The sequence below is a fragment of the Neovison vison genome, chromosome 11 (genome assembly GCF_020171115.1).
Source record: "Neovison vison isolate M4711 chromosome 11, ASM_NN_V1, whole genome shotgun sequence".
NCBI lineage: Eukaryota > Metazoa > Chordata > Mammalia > Carnivora > Mustelidae > Neogale > Neogale vison.
In genome coordinates, this window is record NC_058101.1 from 105,518,289 (window position 1) to 105,537,274 (window position 18,986).

Consider the following 18,986-nt stretch of genomic DNA (forward strand, 5'->3'; position numbering starts at 1 on the left):
TATCTGAGGCCCATTGAGAACAGAAGACCTCAAAGAAATATTTGCACATCCATGTTTATTGGAACATTATTTGCAATAGCCAAGAAGTGGAAGCAGCCCACACTGACAGATGAATGGATGAAGAAAATGTGGTATATACATAGAATGGAATATTATTCCCCTATAAGAAAGAAAGAAGGGGAAGGAAGGAAGAGAAAAAAAGAAAGAATCCTGTTACATTCTCCAACATAGATGAATCTTGAGGACATTATGCTGGGATAAATAAGCCAGGACAAATACTGTATGATTCCACTGATATATCTAAAGTGGTCAAAATCATAGTAATAGAAAGTAGAATGTTGCTAGGGTCTTTGGTGAGGAAGAGAGAAAGGGGGGTTGTTTGATGGATATAGAGTTTTAGCTTTGTAAGACAAAAAAGTTCTAGAGATCTGTTATACAACAATGTGAATATAGTTAACACTACTGAACTGTGCACTTGAAAATGGTTAAGAGGAGGGACGCCTGGGTGGCTCAGTTGGTTGGACGACTGCCTTCGGCTCAGGGCGTGATCCTGGAGTCCCGGGATCGAGTCCCACATCGGGCTCCCAGCTCCATGGGGAGTCTGCTTCGCTCTCTGACCTTCTCCTCGCTCATGCTCTCTCTCACTGTCTCTCTCTCTCAAATAAATAAATAAAATCTTTAAAAAAAATGGTTAAGAGGATAAATTTAATACTATGTATTCCTTACTACAATTTTTAAAAAATTATTTAAAATCCTAGTATTCAGGTCAAATTCCATTTTAAATCAGATCAATATGTCTTAGAATGGGAGTCAGACATTAGTATTTTGAAAGGTCTCCAAGTACAAGGTAGTCAGCCTCTAAGATCACTCCAAGTGATCCCTGCTTTCTGATATCTATACCTTTGTGTAATACCCTCTTCTTGAATATGTGCTGAACTTACTGACTTGCTTCTAATGAACAGAATACAACAGAAATTATAGAATGTCATGACACCTACTATGCCATGAGAAGACCATGGCTTCTATTTTGCATGTTCTGTCTTGCATTTTCTTTGATTACTTATCTTGGGAGAAGCCAGCTGCCATATTATGAGTAGCCCCGTTGAGAAACCCCCAGAGCAAAATACTGAAAGCCTGCTAACAGTCATGTGAGTAAAGCAGATCTTCTACCACTTGTGAGAGACCTTGATTCAGAGGCATACAGCTAAGTCACACCCAGATTCCTGACCCACAAAAATTGTGTGATAATAAGTGCGTGTTGTTTTAAGCTACAAAATTTGGGAATAATTTGTTAAGCATCTACGGATAAATAATGTACGAGGTGATTCCAACATGCCGTAAAGGTCAGAAACCATCGAACTAGGCAAATAAGTATTTTTAGAGAATTCTAGGTTCTTCTTGAGTCCACAGGGAAATTTTGAGAGAAAACTATAACAGACTGTACAGCCAAAGAAGCAAAGGTACTAAACTATCAGACCCTCTATATCAGTCAGTAATTCACAGAAGCTGTCTGGAAGAAGGAGGAGTAGGAGGAAAACCTCCTTAGCAACCTCAAGTAAGCTCTTCTTAGCAGGGCAATATTGCTAGAAAGCTGCAGGTGTCAGAGGTTAGGAGCCAACAAACGGGGGATGTGTGCACTGCCTGCTAAATGTGTTCTGGTGGGGCACAAAGAACATCTGTACACAAGGTATATACTTCAACCTTTATAAAGTGAGTGTGGAAGAGATGAGGTAAGGTACTGAATGAGATATACCAACAAAGGACATCCTGAGTGGGAATGTCCTCATTCCTCATGGGTGTCATCATCCATCCCAGGAATTTTCTCAGTTGTCTTTGCAACTTTGGTGCCTACACTCATTGTTCCTTCTTTGGGACAGACATCTGTTCCTTACTGACTTGTTCAAGAGTTAGAAATGGGGTGGAGAGTACATTTGTCTGAGTACATTTGTCTGGCCATTCTTACAGTGGTACCCCAAATAGTCACCCGTTGAATTTCCTCAGATTTCTTCTGCTCACAGCATCTGCCATTTCTGTATTTGGAGCATTTTTAGAAGTATACCATATTTTTTGTAGCAATGTTTACTCACACACACTTGATTTATGATTTCCTTCTTCAATCTTAAACTCTTATCTTCCTGGGATATACTTGGTTTCTTATCCATTGAGGTGTCTCCTTTTTTTTTTTTTTTCCTAGTTAGGTTATGAGTTTTCATATTATTTTTATATCTTCATCTCAAAGGACTTAGGGATGAAGCGAGAGGCAGTTTGTGCCCAAACCAACATCTTGAATGAAATCTCTATAAACTTTTAGCCAGCAGTAAAAAATGTGTGGAAAATTTTACCACCATTAAATGACATTGACTCAGCATTTTTACTTTTGAAGTTATAGTAAAGCTTTAAAGGTTAATGTATTTGTTGTAAAGATTAATATAAAACACTACTGAAGTAGTGTTTTAATGCTGAAAGAATGTTTTAAAATTGGTTTTCAAAATCTTTTTCATAGTTTTGTAGTAGGTGCTGTCTCTCCTGCTGTGGTTGTCCCTTCCATGCTCCTTTTGCAAGAAAATGGATATGGCATTAAGAAAGGCATCCCAACCTTACTAATGGCTGCTAGCAGTTTAGATGACATCATAGCAATCACTGGATTCAGTACATGCTTGAGCATCGTCTTCTCCTCAGGTAAACAAAAAACAGCAACTGCCATCTTATTCACAGCTTTTTCTGGTTCTTTAAACAAGGTTTCTAGCTTTGCTTCTTTATTAACGTTTATTTTTACATGTAACATCTTTTTATTCTTCACAAAAAGCTCATTCTAGAGCAGGGAAGAGAAAGTGGATTAAGAAACTACTATTTAACACACATGGTTTTATTTTCATAACCATATATTGTAATTAATCTGATAACCCATATTATTACCTGGTTTTTTTGTTCATGTTGCTTTATCACAGTTTTCAATAGAAAATTTTAAGTAGCAATATTACTAGTACTGCTATTTGATATATATTTCTAAAATATGACTTTTTGGCCATCATTATAAATAACTGGTTGCTCTGTTACTCAGACAACCTAAATATATAGAGTATGGACAACTGTGTGCCTTTTTGGCAGTGGTGGGACAAGCTCAGCAGCAATTCTGAATCCCAAGATAATATTTGGTCTTGGATGTCCCAAGAAATTGTGAAAGTAAATGTTTTCAAGTTTTTTAATGCTTTAATTATCTGCAGTGTTTGAAATTCTGTCTTCTGTATTATTTAAGCACCAAAATATTTCTTAAGTTGAAAAATAATATGTCTAGTTTCTCTTAAGATCAAAAGACATAAATAAGAAGGAAAAAAAGGAAAAGATAAAAATAAGCCCTGCAACATACCCTCAGGAATAATAACTGACTCTTTTTTTTTAAGATTTTATTTATTTATTTGACAGACAAAGATCACAAGTAGGCAGAGAGGCAGGCAGAGAGAGAGGAGGAAGCAGGCTCCCTGCCAAGCAGAGAGTCCAATGCAGGGCTAGATCCCGGGACCCTGGGATCATGACCTGAGTCAAAGGCAGTTGCTTAACCAACTGAGCCACCCAGGTGTCCCAAGACATTTTATTTTTTTAAAAAAAGTTTTAAGTTTTTCGAGATATATTACCACAATGTTATGGCCTACCAGGATGTAAAAACTTGCCAGTTTCTCTTCACCTTCTTCAAAACTCAGTATCATTAGTTTTTTATATCTTTGTTAATTTGATAGGTGAAAGGTGAGGCCTTTTTAAATGATATTTTTAATGATGCTAGTGATATTTTTAAATGTTCACATTTATTGACTATTGGCATCCTAGAATGTTTTATAAATTGTTTTTCTTGAAACCTTTTGCTTATCTTATAGCCATTGTTCATCTTTTGTTCTTTTTGTCAAGATTCAGCATAAAATTAGGAATGATAACCTTCTGTTTTAAGTCCTATAGTTTTCCACATTTATAATTTCTCTTTTAACTTTATCTTTTTTCTCAATTCAGATTTTTAAAAAAATTTTTTTTAAGATTTTTTATTTATTTATTTGACAGAGAGAAATCACAAGTAGACGGAGAGGCAGGCAGAGAGAGAGAGAGGGAAGCAGGCTCCCTGCTGAGCAGAGAGCCCGATGCAGGCCTCAATCCCAGGACCCTGAGATCATGACCTGAGCCGAAGGCAGCGGCTTAACCCACTGAGCCACCCAGGTGCCCGATTTTTTAAATTTTTATTGTCAAATCTGACAATCTTTTCCTTCATGACTAGTATCAATAATTCTTTTAAAAAATATTTTTATGTTCCTCTTCCATTGTGTCAACAACTGTGCCAAACACTGAGGATAAACAGTGAACTACAATACTAGCTTTTATAATCGCTTGGTGCTTGCTCCAAGTTCCATAGCTATTTCCACTCATTTCATAGTCACCCCACAGTATGATATTCATTTTACAGAATAGGAAACTAAGGAACAGGGGTTAAATAACTTGCTAAAAGTCACAGATCCAAAAAGTAGGGAAGCCAAGATGCAATCTGGCATTCTGACCCTAGACCCACATTTTTAAGTGCTATTCTACATTAGTTGCCTAGAAAAGAAGACCATATGGTTTATATTCTCAAGGAATTTGTGTTAAACAAATAATTACAAAATGTGATGAATAGTACATAGTGTAGGGTACTATGGAACATGCTACAGAAGATCAAACCTAATTTGTGAAGGACAGAAAAAGTAAAAAACCGAAAGCAGCTACATGCTTAGATAATTCTCTTTACTCATGACCATGTATACAGTCACTTAAAATGTTAAGGACTTTGTGGGCACATAACAGGGTCTGCATTTGACTCAGGTCATGATCCCATGGTTCTGTTCACTACTCATCAGAGAGAGTCTGTTTCTCCTCTGCCCCCCTACCCCCTCTCATGCTCTCTCTTTCTCAAATAAATATTTTTTTCTCTCAAATAAATTTTTTTAAATGTTAAGGACTTTTAAGGTTTTATTTTTTTTTTACATAGATCTTCAGTACATCTATATTTTGGAATATGATAGATACAGAGACCTAATCCTATCTTCTGGATCAGTTGGCCTTTTTATCATTGTATGATGTCCTTCTTTATCTCTTATGACTTACTTGTATTTACTTTATCTCTTATGACTTACTTGTATTTACTTAAATTCTATGTGTGACCACCCTGCTGCCTTTTGGTGATCATTTGCATGGACTCTCTTTTTCCATCCATAGTTATAAAAATTTGAAGTGATAATTTACTTTAACTCACATATAAAAATTCTAATCCTTTACATCTCACCTCTTTCCTTTGTTATACAGGTCACAAATTATTTCTTTTTATGTCGTCTATCTATTAATACAGTCTTTTTTAGAAATGAAATCTTGCCAATTGCAACGACGTGGATGGAACTAAAGGGTATTATACTTAGCGAAATAAGTTAATCGGAGAAAGACAACTATCATATGATCTCCTTGATATGAGGAAGTGGAGATGCAACATGGGGGGTTTGGGAAAAGAATAAATGAAATAAGATGGGATCGGGAGGGAGACAAACCATAAGAGACTCTTAATCTCACAAAACAAACTGAGGGTTGCGGGGAAGGGGGTAGTGGGGTAGGAGGAGGGTGGTTGGGTTTATGGACATTGGGGAGGGTATGTGCTGAGGTGAGTGCTGTGAAGTGTGTAAACCTGGCGATTCACAGACCTGTACCCATGGGGCTAATAATACATTATATGTTTATAAAAATTTTTTAAAAAGATTTTTTAAATACTGTCTTTTTTTCTTAAGATTTTATTTTTCAGAGCGAGAGAGCACAAGGCAGGTTGAGGGAAAGGGAAACTCCCTGCTGAGCAAGGAGCGCAATGTGGACTCCATCCCAGGACCCTGGGATCTTAATCTGAGCCGATGGCAGATGCTTAACAAACTGAGCCACCCAGACATCTCTATTAGTACAATCTTATAGTTATTTTTATGTCTCTAGCTTAAATTCTGTAACAGAATCGAAAGTGATTTACTCACCACCATTACAGTACTACAGGATTCTGAATTCATCTATGTATTTACTTTTACCAAAGATTTATATTTGTGTGCTTTTGTGTTGCTAACATCTTTTTACTTCTACTTGAAGGATATCCTTTAATGTTTCTCGTAAGGCAGGTGCAGTGGTAATGAACTCCTTCAGTTTTTGTTTATCTGAGTCTTAATTTTTCCTTCACTTTGAAAGTTAATCTTGTAGGATAGTATTCTTCATTGACAGTTATTTTCCTTTCAACACTTTGAATTACCATCACACCACCTTCTGGTCTGTAAGGTTTCTGCTCTGAAATCCTCTGATAATTTTACAGAAGCTTCCTTGTACATGATGCGTCATTTTTCTCTTGCTGCAACTTCTTAATTAGTTTGTGGGGTTCTTTTAAGACTTTTGGACTGTATCTATTGTTGTTAATTTAATGCCTCTTTGGGGGATCAAGGTTCTGGGGCTTTCCATTCTACCGTCTTGCTATTGTCATCCTGCATTTCTATTATTTTTTCAGGAAAAACATTTCTAAAATATATATATTTACACACTTCATTGAGCTAAAATACCCATAGCATAACAATTTCTTAGTGTGACGTAGGATTTTTTAAATTTTTTACTCTGAACTACAGATACAGGTACATAAAAATATGTTGGAAACTCAATTTACTGCTGACTCAAAATATTCCTAGGGTTGACCCTGTAGTAAATCTTTTTTTTTTTCTGTTGTTGTTAGATTTTTCTTTGTATGTTTAAGTCATTTGTTCTTTGTCATAACAGGGTATCAGAGAAGGAAACATTACCAGACATGTGCAAGGTGCCAGAGGTGCTCCTTTGTCCAGCGTCTGTCCATTCTTCCACCTCCGCGGGTCTTTAAAGTTGTGTTTATAAGGGAGCACACTATGGCTTATTATTTCCTTGTTTCCTGGCCTACATTTTCAATGAACATCTCTAACTTGTGTGTATTTATTAAATTATTTGAGGGTACATAATGTATCAAATAGATCTTTATGTTTTCAAGTCTACGAATATTAAAGGCCCATTTTTGTATATTTGTTCTAGAAGATATATGCTTTTCTCTATGAACCACCTAGACTTGATCTTCTGATATGTTAGGTATGTGAAAATATTACTCTATGAGATGTTTCCCTTATTGTGTGCCCTTACAGGTACTATACTTAATAATGTCCTTGCCTCTTTTCGGGATGTACTTATTGGCATGCTGGCAGGAGCTGTTCTGGGAATTTTTGTTCAGTATTTTCCCAGTGGAGATCAGGTAAATGAAAAGTTAATCTATTTTTTAGAAGTATAGTATTAGACATTTCTTTCAAAAATTTGAATTTCTAGAGGATCCATGAGGTTTTAAATGTAGTATTTACTGGGAGGAGGGGGGGTTGGGAGAAGGGGGGTGGGGTTATGGACATTGGGGAGGGTATATGCTTTGGTGAGTGCTGTGATGTGTGTAAACCTGGCGATTCACAGACCTGTACCCCTGGGGATAAAAATATATGTTTATAAAAAATTAAAAATTAAAAAAAAAAAAGAAACACACACACAAAAAATTTTTTTTAAATGTAGTATTTAATTCTCTTCCCCAAAATAGCCCATCATGCTACTCTCTGCTTAAAATGGAGCACATTTGTGATTGATACAGGTCAACAGCCGTGATTGAAGTCTCTGCTTCCTGATTCAACAAATAAGAGTATCAGAAAATGTACTTAGGGCTCCTGGGTGTTTCAGTTGTTTAAGCGGCTGCCTTTGGCTCCTGTCATGATGGGATCAAGCCCCACATCCAACTCTCTGCTCATCAGGGAGTCTGCTTCTCCCTCTCCCCCACCCCCTAACTGTGTTCCTTCTCTCACTGTCTCTCTCTCTCTCTGTCAAATATATAAATTTTAAAAATCTTTAAAAAAAAAATAAGAAATTTAAAAGAAGAAAACTGTACTTAAACCAGAGTACCTTCTCCATTCCACCCCAGCCCTATATTCATTAAATTGCCTCCTGACCACTGGCAGTTTTCCGTAATGTTTCGCCACTCAAATTTTCCCCTGAACATTTTTTGGAAAGTAGATTGCCATTTATCTCTGCATATTTTCTGACTTAAATTTACTCCCACTGCCTTTGACTAAGGCAACACTATTAAACTCAACCCTTTCCTCCCCTAAAGGATATGCTATTACTCTTGTATTTCTGTAACTTCCATCTTATCTATAACAGCTATCTCAGCTAAAGAGATATTCAAAACTTTATTTTTTAACTGGATATGTTATAGGAACTACAATATGTATATGTATATGCTAGAGGAACTACAGTTTATACAGTTTACTTTGTTTATATGGGTCTCTTTCCTTCCTTCTTCACTTATAGCTGAGGTACTATAGCCATTTTACTAACATTAGTATGAGAGATGTGGCAGAAGATAAAACTTAATAATTGCAGATTTTTTCACTTGGTCTGCTAAAATATTTAGTGAGGAAGAAAGTAAAAATTTTAGACACTATTTAATATAACATCTAGAGACATGATACCAAAGGGTGAATAATACATGGGTAGAAGATATAAATATATATTGTTTTATATATTAAATGTAAATTAATTTCTAAATATCTATCTAATTCTAGACAAGACGTCCAGTGAAGAGAGCTTTATTTATTTTGAGTATGTCTCTTACTGCTGTCTTGGGCAGCCAGCGTATTGGTTTACATGCAGCTGGAGGACTATGCACACTAGCATTAACTTTTGTTGCAGGGATGAATTGGTCCACAGAAAAGGTGACTATTTTTAATACATCACTTTTTAAGATAAAATAACTGCATTTTTTTACATCCATAATAGATGTTTAGGAAATCTCTTCGTTCTAGTTGGAAGATGTTCCAGAAATTTGTGTCTTCAAGGATGTGTATAAATCAATCGCGGAAATAAGATATTTAGGAAAAGGACCTGGAAATACAATAAAATGCAATCAGAAGTTGAGTTAACAATCAGGCTGCTTTCTTTTTCTCAATTTTTATGCAATGTGATTATAGAACTTTTATTGATTTAATTATTTTATTCATTAAAATTATAGTTATACTGTTAATCCATGAAATGCTCATAAAAGATTAGAACAATACAAAAAGCCCACATATAGAACAAAATGTAAAAGACTCCTTTTCCCCTACAACTCCCAAATATCAGACCCCCTTCCCAGAATCAGTCATCTCCTTTAATCAGCTCTCCATTTGTGGACATTTAGATCCTTTCCATTTTTGTTATTATTAATGTGAAGCCATGAACAATCCTGTTCATGTATCTTTTTGCTAATGTGAAAGTGCTTCTGTAAAACAGATTCCTAGATATGTAATTGCTGAATTTAGAAATGGAATGTTTCTATTTTGAGGGGTACTGCAAAATTATCTTTTCAAAGATTTTAAGCATCTGATGGGTAAGAAATGTTACAGCATTATTATTCTTCGTTTATATTTCTCTGATCAATAGTGCAGTAATCTTCTCTTCATATATTCTTTTTTAACTACCTGTTCATCTTTGCCTGGTTTTTAATTGGTTGATTTGCCTTTTGTTTCTATAGATTCCCTATATATTAGTGCTACTAATCATTTGTTATGTATATATTGCATATAATTTTTGCTTATTTTTAACTTTGTTTATGATGTCTTTTGTGTTGAAGTAAAATTACCTGTAGTCAAAAGTATTTTTCTTTTTTGTTTTGAATTCTGTATCTTGTTTAAGAAGGATCTCATCACCCAAGATTATAAGATTGTAACCATAACGTTTTCTATAGTATCACCTAATACTTTGGTAGTTTTTGTTTGTTTTATTTTTGCATTTAGTTCTTTAATTCATCCGGAATTTATTTTTGTAAATGCTGTGAGATAAGGATATGTATGTGTTCATAAACATGTATACACATACATATAATATATATATATGCATATAAACTGGGTAGTCATTTTTTACTAAATTATTTATTGACTAATCCATTATTTATTCAATGATTTTTAAGAGCCTCTTTTGACATGAGCTAAATATATATATGTATGTATGTATATATATATACATACATACATATATATTCATTGCTGGAATCTATTTAATCCTACCTATCTAGTCCTGTGCCAGTCCCACTCTATTTTAAATCTGTCATTTTATGTCTCAAAATCTAATATGGAAGATCCCTCTCTTTGTACTTATTTTTAAAGTATTTCTTGACTGTTCCTGCACAAATGCTTTCTTAGATAAATTTTAAAATCAGCTTGAGAATTTCCCACCCCAAAAATTATATTAGTGTTTTGTTTAGTATTCCAACAAAATCACAATTGTAAAAAAATTAAATGGTCAGTAATAAATTACAATTAAATAAAATGAAAACTACTAAATTTCACCTGAGACACCTGGGTGTCTCAGTCAGTTAAGTGTCTGCCTTCAGCTTGGGTCATGACCTCGGGATCCTGGAATAAGGCCCTGGGTCTTCAGCCCTGCTCAGCGGGCAGAGGGAATCTATTCTCCCTTTCTCTGTATCCACCACGCCTCCCATCCCAGCTCATGCTCTCTCTCTCAAAAATGAATAAAGTCTTTATTAAAAAAATTAAAAGAAATAAATGGAATAATGTGCCACCATGAAGAAAGAGTACTATTGTTTTTTTCTTTGTTTTTTTTTTCCTTTTTTTTAACTTTACTTTTATAAATTAGAAAACCCAGTCATAAGGGAAATAGTTACAAACGTAGTTTATACCCCAAACAAAGGATATCACAGTTTTATGTCTCTTCTTTAAAAAAAGATAAGCCCGGGGCTCATGGGTGGCTCAGTGGGTTAAAGCTTCTGCCTTCGGCCTGGGATGGGAATGGAGGCCCCCATCCGGCTCTCTGCTCAGCGGGGACCCTGCTTCCTCCTCTCTCTGCCTGCCTCTCCACCTACTTGCGATCTCTGCCTGTCAAACAAATAAAATAAAAAAATAAAATAAGTTAAGCCCAGACTGAAACTAAAATCTCTTCATCCAAATTCCTTCAGAAGAGCCAGAGTACTGTTATATCAACTGGGGACTTTGTTGTAACCACATAATCACGGAAGTAGCATTGGAAGAGGTTCATTCTCAGAAAGGAGAGCCAGGCAGGCAACCAAATTAAGAATCTATTTATGGTTTTGGTTTGGTTTTAAGGAAAAAATAAAATTGAAGTTTTCAACATGGGACCTTCAGAAGCAGGCCTAACAGATTACTGATATTTTTTGCCTGGTAGTTTAGGACATATCAAGATTAACTTTCATGGGATTGGTTTCCAAGACAATTATTAATGTAGGTCTTCTCAACTCCCTTTTGAGAGTTGAAATGGTTGCATAATATTGAGTATGTGCTCAGCAGGCATGATGTAGTTCTAGTTCTGGCTCTGTTCAATTACCTTATAAACAAAAGCTAGAATTGTTATTGAACCATTCAAACATGTCTGGAACTCCGAAGACCTTATTTGTTTACTGACAAAATTACCAAATAATATTTTTATTGATTAGCTTTATAGACTTTTTTTCTGGTTTCAAGGACCATTAATTTTTACTTTACTTCTTTTTTTAAGTTTTTAATTTTAATTCCAGTAAGTTAACATGCAGTTGTTATATGTGTATCAGGTGTACAATACTGTGTTTCAACACTTCCATACACTAGCCAGTTATCATCACAGCAAGTGCACTCCTTAATCCCCTTTACCTGTTTCACCCTTCTCACCTACCTCCCCTCTTGGAACCATCAGTTTGTTCTCCATCATTAAGAACCTGTTTCTAGGGCCACCTGGGTGGCTCAGTGGGTTAAAGCCTCTGCCTTTGGCTCAGGTCATGATTCCAGGGCCCTGGGATCGAGCCCCACATCAGGCTCTCCGTTCAGCAGGAAGCCTGCTTCCTCTTTTCTCTCTCTCTGCCTACTTCCCCACCTACTTGTGATCTCTGTCTGTCAAATAAATAAATAAAACCTTTAAAAAAAAATAGAACTTGTTTCTTGGTTTTTCTCTCTCTTTCTGTTTTTTCCCTCTTTGCTCATTTGTTTCTTAAATTCCACATGAATGAAATCTTATGGTATTTGCCCTTCTTTGATTTATGTCACTTAGCATTATATTCGCTGGCCCCGTCTATATTCTTGCAAATTACAAGATTTCATTCTTTTTTACGGTTGAATATTATTCCTGTGTGTGTGTGTGTGTCTGTGTGTGTGTGTGTGTGTGTGTGTACACACATACGACATGTTCTTTATCCATTCATCAGTCAACGGACAGCTGGGCTGCTTCCATGTCTTGACTATTGTAAATAATTCTGCCATAAGCTTTGTAGATTTTTTTTAACCAAATTCTACTCAAGTGTTTGAATAAAAGAATTAACCTATTCAATTTTTAAGCTTTAACATTTCTTCTACAAATAAAATATCTTAAATTTATTAAATGTTGAGAGACTTTAATTTCTAAAAAGCAATTATTCTGTGTCACAATAACTAAACACAATAACTAAAAATACATTATTCTTTCCTACAGATTAGAGTCCAAAGAATTATTAAAACTACATGGTGTATTTTTCAACCCCTTCTTTTTGGTTTGGTTGGATCAGAAGTATCTGTTGCATCTCTTAAATCAAATGCTATTGGTAAGAATAATTACAGGCACAAAAAATATGAGCTTTGAAAATATTTAAGAAAACCATGAATAACTTTTTTATTTTGTTTACAATATGTCTTGAATGCTATTAAGAACCTTCTTCAGAAACTCATGTTGATACAGTTAATAACATACATTTGCTCTTCTGTTACCTCATATGCTCTTCATTACCAAAGCCAGCTCTGAATACCTTCCCTGAGTGATCTGAGGAAATGCAGTTTGAAATTCTTTTCTGACAGAAAATATTACATACCATCAGCAGCTTTTGAATACTTTCATTTGTAGGGAAAGTTCAAAGTCTATTAGCTCAGAATTAAATAAATATAAGCTATCTTATCTTTCATGGTACCTCCACCATAAGATAATCTCTTGCACTTTTTCTAGACATAAAGTACCACTTTTTCCAAATATTTCGTTGTTTATGTTTTTTTTAATCTGTTGTAGGCATTTGTGTTGCTACCATGAGTTTGGCATTATTGATTCGAATTTCTTTTACATTTGTATTGATGTGTTTTGCTGGCTTCAATTTTAAGGAGAAAATATTTATCGCTTTATCGTGGATGCCCAAAGCTACGGTCCAGGTAAGAACATATTAAGTCATGTTAATAATTTTTAATGTTAATGATTTTTTAAAATTCCAAGTGTAATGTTACCTTAATTACAAAATGTACATTATTAGCCTTACTTTTAAAATATTTGATTGAGCATAACTACTTACTGAAAATAATGTAATCTTTGTCAAAATCTGTTTTAAAAGCAATTCTTCTGAAGTTGAAAAGTGTACCTTTAATGACAAATACTTCCTAAACTTCTGAAACATTTTTTTTCTGTTTTCCCAAAATATAAGAATATATCTGGATACTGGAATGTTTACATTTTGCTGAATATTACAGTGATAAATGTAATGACTTTAAAGTGGAGATACATTCATTCTTCTTTTTTTTTCTTTTAAAGATTTTATCTATTTATTTGACACAGAGAGAGACAGTGAGAGAGGGAATACAAGGAGGGGGAGTGGGAGAGGAAGCAGCAGGCTTCCTGCCTAGCAGGGAGCCCAGTGCCGGGCTCGATCCCAGGACCCTGGGATCATGACCTGAGCCGAAGGCAGACGCTTAACGACTGAGCCACCCAGATGTCCCGAGAAACATTGATTCTTTTAAAAATATATCTTTCCTACCCTTGTCACCCACTCCACCATATATGAATGCACATATATTATTTTTAATTATGCATTTAATTTATATGATTTTAATTAATGACTAAATCTCCTCATCAGACTATCTGGGAAAGACAGGAACAGTATTTTCTTTCATTAATTTTCCCCTAGTACTTAATATACTGCCTGGCATGCAGGAGGTACACAATTAGTAAGCACAGCATACCTACAAGAATGAATAATGAATGATGAATGAATGAATGAATGAATGGGGAGATCTTATAGTTTTGCCCTCTGATTGAATGTTAGTCTGCTCCTACAAAGAGCTATTACTACTTATCGTTAGACTTTTTAACCTGGCAGCATAATGTCTTGATTTCTGGAGATTCTTTTTTCCACTGTTACTCCAAAACAGAAATTTGTGAGTTCTTGTACAACAAAATTCTTACTATGTATTGGTTGGTTTTCCAACCTGCTTTTGCAGGTCGATGGGACCAGCCTGAGTGTTTTGAATATCATGTAACTTACCTAAAACATTAGGCAAGTTACTTCCTAATCTCCCCTGTCCACTTTGTAGATTCCAAACCTCTTGCCAGTTTTACTGGACACACTGCCTCCCAAGTAGGAAGACAAGAACATAAGCAACAAAATCCTAGAGAACCATAAGAAACCCTAGTATTTTGTGTTGTCTTATTATACTCAAGAATTTTATCATCTGTGGTAAAGGTAAATAAGCAAAATCCTGCTTTAGCTAGAACTCCTGAGGTTCTGAGAGTAATGTGAGCACTCAAAAAAAAAAAAAAGATATTTAAACAGGAGAAAGCTGAGATGATAAAAATATAAATCAGCCCCAAAATGCATGCACAATGATTTGTCAATATTTCATTTTTCATCCAGATATATTTCCTAGGAAGAACATAGAATTGATGAGTAATTCCTGATAATTCCTCAGCACTTTAAGGCTTGTCTCTTTTCTGATGGCCTACTACTAGGTTTTGTTTGTTTTAACAGGGCCATTAACTTTTGTCATATATTAGCTATTTAACATTTTTCTTTATTTTTTCTTTATCTTTTTACCCCCTAAATGCAGGCTGTATTAGGTCCTCTGGCTCTAGAAACAGCAAGATTCAGCGCACCCCACTTGGAACCATATTCGAAGGATGTGATGACAGTGGCATTTTTAGCCATCTTGATCACAGCTCCAAATGGAGCTCTAATTATTGGCATATTGGGGCCCAAAGTACTTACACGCCATGATCCAAACACCATCAGTATGGAACTGACAAAGATGGAACTTCATTAAAAAGTTTATTTGCCATCACCTGCCTTCTTCTTTTAATATATTATCTTACATGAGAGAAAAATTAAAACATACAAATATGTGGAGATTGTACATAGTACCAAGGATTTAATAAATATGTGGTTTCATTACAGAGCTTTCCTATGATTTTTTACTCCAAGGTTAATTTAATAAAACAATGTAAATAGAATGCCCAATAGTATTTATGTATTTCAAGAACAAAGTAAATCTGTAAATATTCTAGGAAAGTTTAAAGTAATCCATTAGGCTGAATCTACTGTCACATTACAAACTTGGTGTAATTAAAAAATTAAGTTAACCCAATGACAGAAAGATAAGATAGTCTAAACCTCCATACAGAAGAAGTAGAACTCATCACCTGTTTAGTAATTTAGTTAAAAAGATCACCAGAAAAGGGGAAAAAATGCCAAGAATAAGTGGGTCAACAAAATGGATTTTGAATTGTTTTTTGTGACTATCTGAATGAATGGTATATTAAATAAAAGAACCAAAATTAGACTTATTTATTTCTGCAGTACCCTTAAAATGACAAGTTTAACAGTTTTTAAATGAAACTATGTGAAGTATTTATTTATAGATTTAAAATTAAATCACAAATGGAAATAAACCATGATTTTTCAGTGAGTATAAAATAAGGAGTTAAAGTCAGCCTGCAGAAATGAAGGATTAATAGACTTGTCCATGTGAGATTTTCTTTTCTTCAGTAATACAGAATCTCCTTTCAATTCTAGCTGATTAAATCTGCTATGCTTATAATAGAACCAATCAGAAGCAAAATGCAGTTTTCAGTTTATTTCAAGATTATTTTAAAGTTGGAAGGGTCAGGGTCGCCGGGTGGCTCAGTGAGTTAAGCTCTGCCTTCAGCTCAGGTCATGATCTCAGGGTCCTGGGATAGAGCCCTGCATTGGGCTCTCTGCTCGGCAGGGAGTCTGCTTCCCCCGCCCCTCCCTGCCTGCCTCTCTGCCTACTTGTGATCTTTCTGTCAAATAAATAAATAAAATCTTTAAAAAAAAAAAAAAGTTGGGTCATGTAAAATCTTCTCAAATAGCCTTAGTGGATGGCTTCTTAAAGTCAATCAGACTTCTTTGGCAAAAGCCAAATTCAGGAATTAAACATTACTTGGTTTCCTCTTCCCTCTTCTATATAAGTAAAATACTAAAATAGCAAAGAATGTAAAATTTACACATAAATTTGCAAAGTGAAGGAACTATAATTTAAGGCAACCAAAACTATACCAAAACTATATATGTATATACTGGGACCTTTCACAAAATATAACACTAAAACTGTCAAAAGTTCACACACACACCTGGATAACTCTGGGAGGAGATAAAATCGCTGCTGTTCTAGAAGCATTTTCTTCTACATTCTTACAACTCAGCGTCAATCCTATGCCTCATTAACAACTATTTTAATTCTAGTACTAAAATTCTAAAAATTTAAAATTCTAAACTGCCCCAGTGTTTTGACTAATGTTTAAATCATGGGGGCATATCATTTTTTACTAATATGTAAATGAAAAAATATTTACATTCACAAGGTAGTATTTTACATTTACAAGAGAATTAGATTTTAAACTAAAAAATTGATCTTAATAAAAGATAAAGTTATAATAAATCATTTTCAGAATGAGGAACTATGTTTTTTAATCAAGGGGAAAATTCTCATTTTTTGTGATTTATAGATTTTTCTTAAGTATTAAATTTAATATTTATATGTTCATTAGACCAAAACACTCTACTTTTAAAAAGTAGTGTTGCAGGCATTCAAATAATTTGAATTTTTGGTTTTCTATATAAAAATTTTTTTTAAAATTACCTTCATTAGGGGCACCTTCACCCCAATGTTCATAGCAGCAATGTCCACAACAACCAAACTGTGGAAGAAGCCAAGATGTCCTTCAATAGATAAATGGATAAAGAAGATGTGGTTCATGTATACAACGGAATATCACTCAGCCTTCAGAAAAGATGACTACCCACCATTTACATCGACATGGATGGAACTGGAGGGGCTTATGCTAAGTGAAATAAGTCAAGCAGAGAAAGACAATTATCATATGGTTTCACTCATATGTGGAACAAAATAGTGGAGGACCACAGAGAAGGGAGGGAAAACTGAACGGGAAGAAATCAAAGACAAGAGACAAACCATGAGATTCTGGACTCCGGGAAACAAACAGGGTTACAGAAGGGAAGGAGGTCAGGGGATGGGGGAACTGGGTGATGGGTATTAAGGAGGGCACGTGTTGTGATGAGCACCGGGTGTTATACACAACTAATGAATCTTTGAACACTACATCAAAAACTAATATATACTGTATGCTAGCTAACTGAACATAAATTACCTTCATTAATGTCATTTTAAAATTACAAGCAGTTAACCATGTTTACAGTATTCAAGTGTTCATAGTATTTAAACAAACACAAGAACGGTGTTCCTTATGAATTTGTCAAGTATGTCTTTGTTTATTCACTAATATTTTTTCACTATTTAAGGAATTTTTATTAAATCACAATCCAAATTACATTTCCTTGCTCAGTTTTCAATTCTATTACTTAAAACAAATGACATGCTGAGATATTCTACAGTAAAGATTTATAAAATCAGAGGAATGCTTTAAATTTTTGTACTTTGCTGAAAACTGTTTTTCCCAGGATCTATAAAACATTAGTTTTGGGACATTTGGGTGGCTCAGTTGGTTAAGCATCTGCCCTCGGCGGTGGTCATGATCTCAGGGTCCTGGGATTGAGCTCTGTGTCAGGCTCTCTGCTCAGCAGGGAGTCAAAGTCTCCCTCTATGCTCACTCACTCTCTCAAATTTTTTAAAAAATCTTTTAAAAAAAGTTTTTATAGTACTAGTTGTGTGTGTGTGTTTGTGTGTGTGTTTAAATCAGGAAGTAATCCAGCATTATGTCTGCTAGACCTGGCATTTGCTCAGTACATAAGCTTCAAAGTTTCTTTCCCTCTTTTGCATCTATTTTATATTTAGCAATTTTTCCCCATAATATGTAAGCTTTTAATGTTTAGATATTTTTCTTTGGTGAAGCATGCATTTCTATTCATGGTCTGCAATCAATTTTTAAACAATTGGAGCTCCAAGGACATTGTTAATTGCTTCCTGGGCAGCCTTTTTTGCTTGGTGGGCTTGTAGTACACCAACACTTCAGCAACCTCAAATCAGAGAGACTCTGGAGCTTCAAGCCTGTTAAGAGGTTCTGAATTATCAGTTTCCAAAAACACATGGGTGATTTTGACCAGCAACAGTAGGGTGCATGGCTCGAATAAAAGGAAGGAATCATTCACACAAATTTGTTTTTGTACTTGAGGAGGAACAGATGCTAACGTGAAAGTAGTCACAGTCTCCTGACCTTGTACATTAACAGTAGGCTGCTGCATGGTAACCTGTGGCTTTACATTAAGACATTGTGGAGGATTACCAACTCCTACAGCATATTTATACTGTGGAAGAACACTGACAGCTGGAAGAGCTACCACAGCAGCTGCTGCAGTGGTGGACCCACTGTCTGTTGGGTTAGCAACATACTGTTGACACGACTCATGATGGTAGTCTAGGAGCAGCTGGTAGATAACACCAGGCATTGTTTGGAATGGATGAGGTCTGGGACCCTTAACAGTCCAGCAAGGTCTTGGTCTTAGTTGAGCAATTTGGTGAGGATGATAGTATGCAGCATGGGTCTGAGTCTACAGGATCCCTGCCAGGAAGTATCCTGAAGGACAAGTATACAGGCATTGTAGTTGTTTCCAGCTGGTGATTAAGTTTAATACTAGCTGTAATCACCAGAGCCAGAAGTCCCTTGTATTCTGTTTATGTCAGCTTGGTATTTTTTTAAATACGCAGGGTGTT

The 18,986-nt window shown here is 35.2% G+C and overlaps 1 protein-coding gene across 5 annotated transcripts in view; it reads left to right on the forward strand.

Moving 5' to 3' along the window:
* Positions 1–15,231, forward strand: part of SLC9B1 (solute carrier family 9 member B1) — a 63,310-nt gene extending 48,079 nt beyond the window's left edge. For all 5 annotated transcript variants that reach the window (XM_044224382.1, XM_044224381.1, XM_044224380.1 and 2 more), the window contains 6 exons: positions 2,504–2,679; positions 7,185–7,291; positions 8,637–8,786; positions 12,523–12,631; positions 13,087–13,223; positions 14,889–15,231. In XM_044224382.1, the coding sequence (XP_044080317.1) occupies positions 2,504–2,679; positions 7,185–7,291; positions 8,637–8,786; positions 12,523–12,631; positions 13,087–13,223; positions 14,889–15,101 (892 nt within the window). In that variant the 3' untranslated portion in view covers positions 15,102–15,231. The remainder of the gene's footprint in view (positions 1–2,503; positions 2,680–7,184; positions 7,292–8,636; positions 8,787–12,522; positions 12,632–13,086; positions 13,224–14,888) is intronic.
* The last annotated feature ends 3,755 nt before the right edge of the window (positions 15,232–18,986 follow it).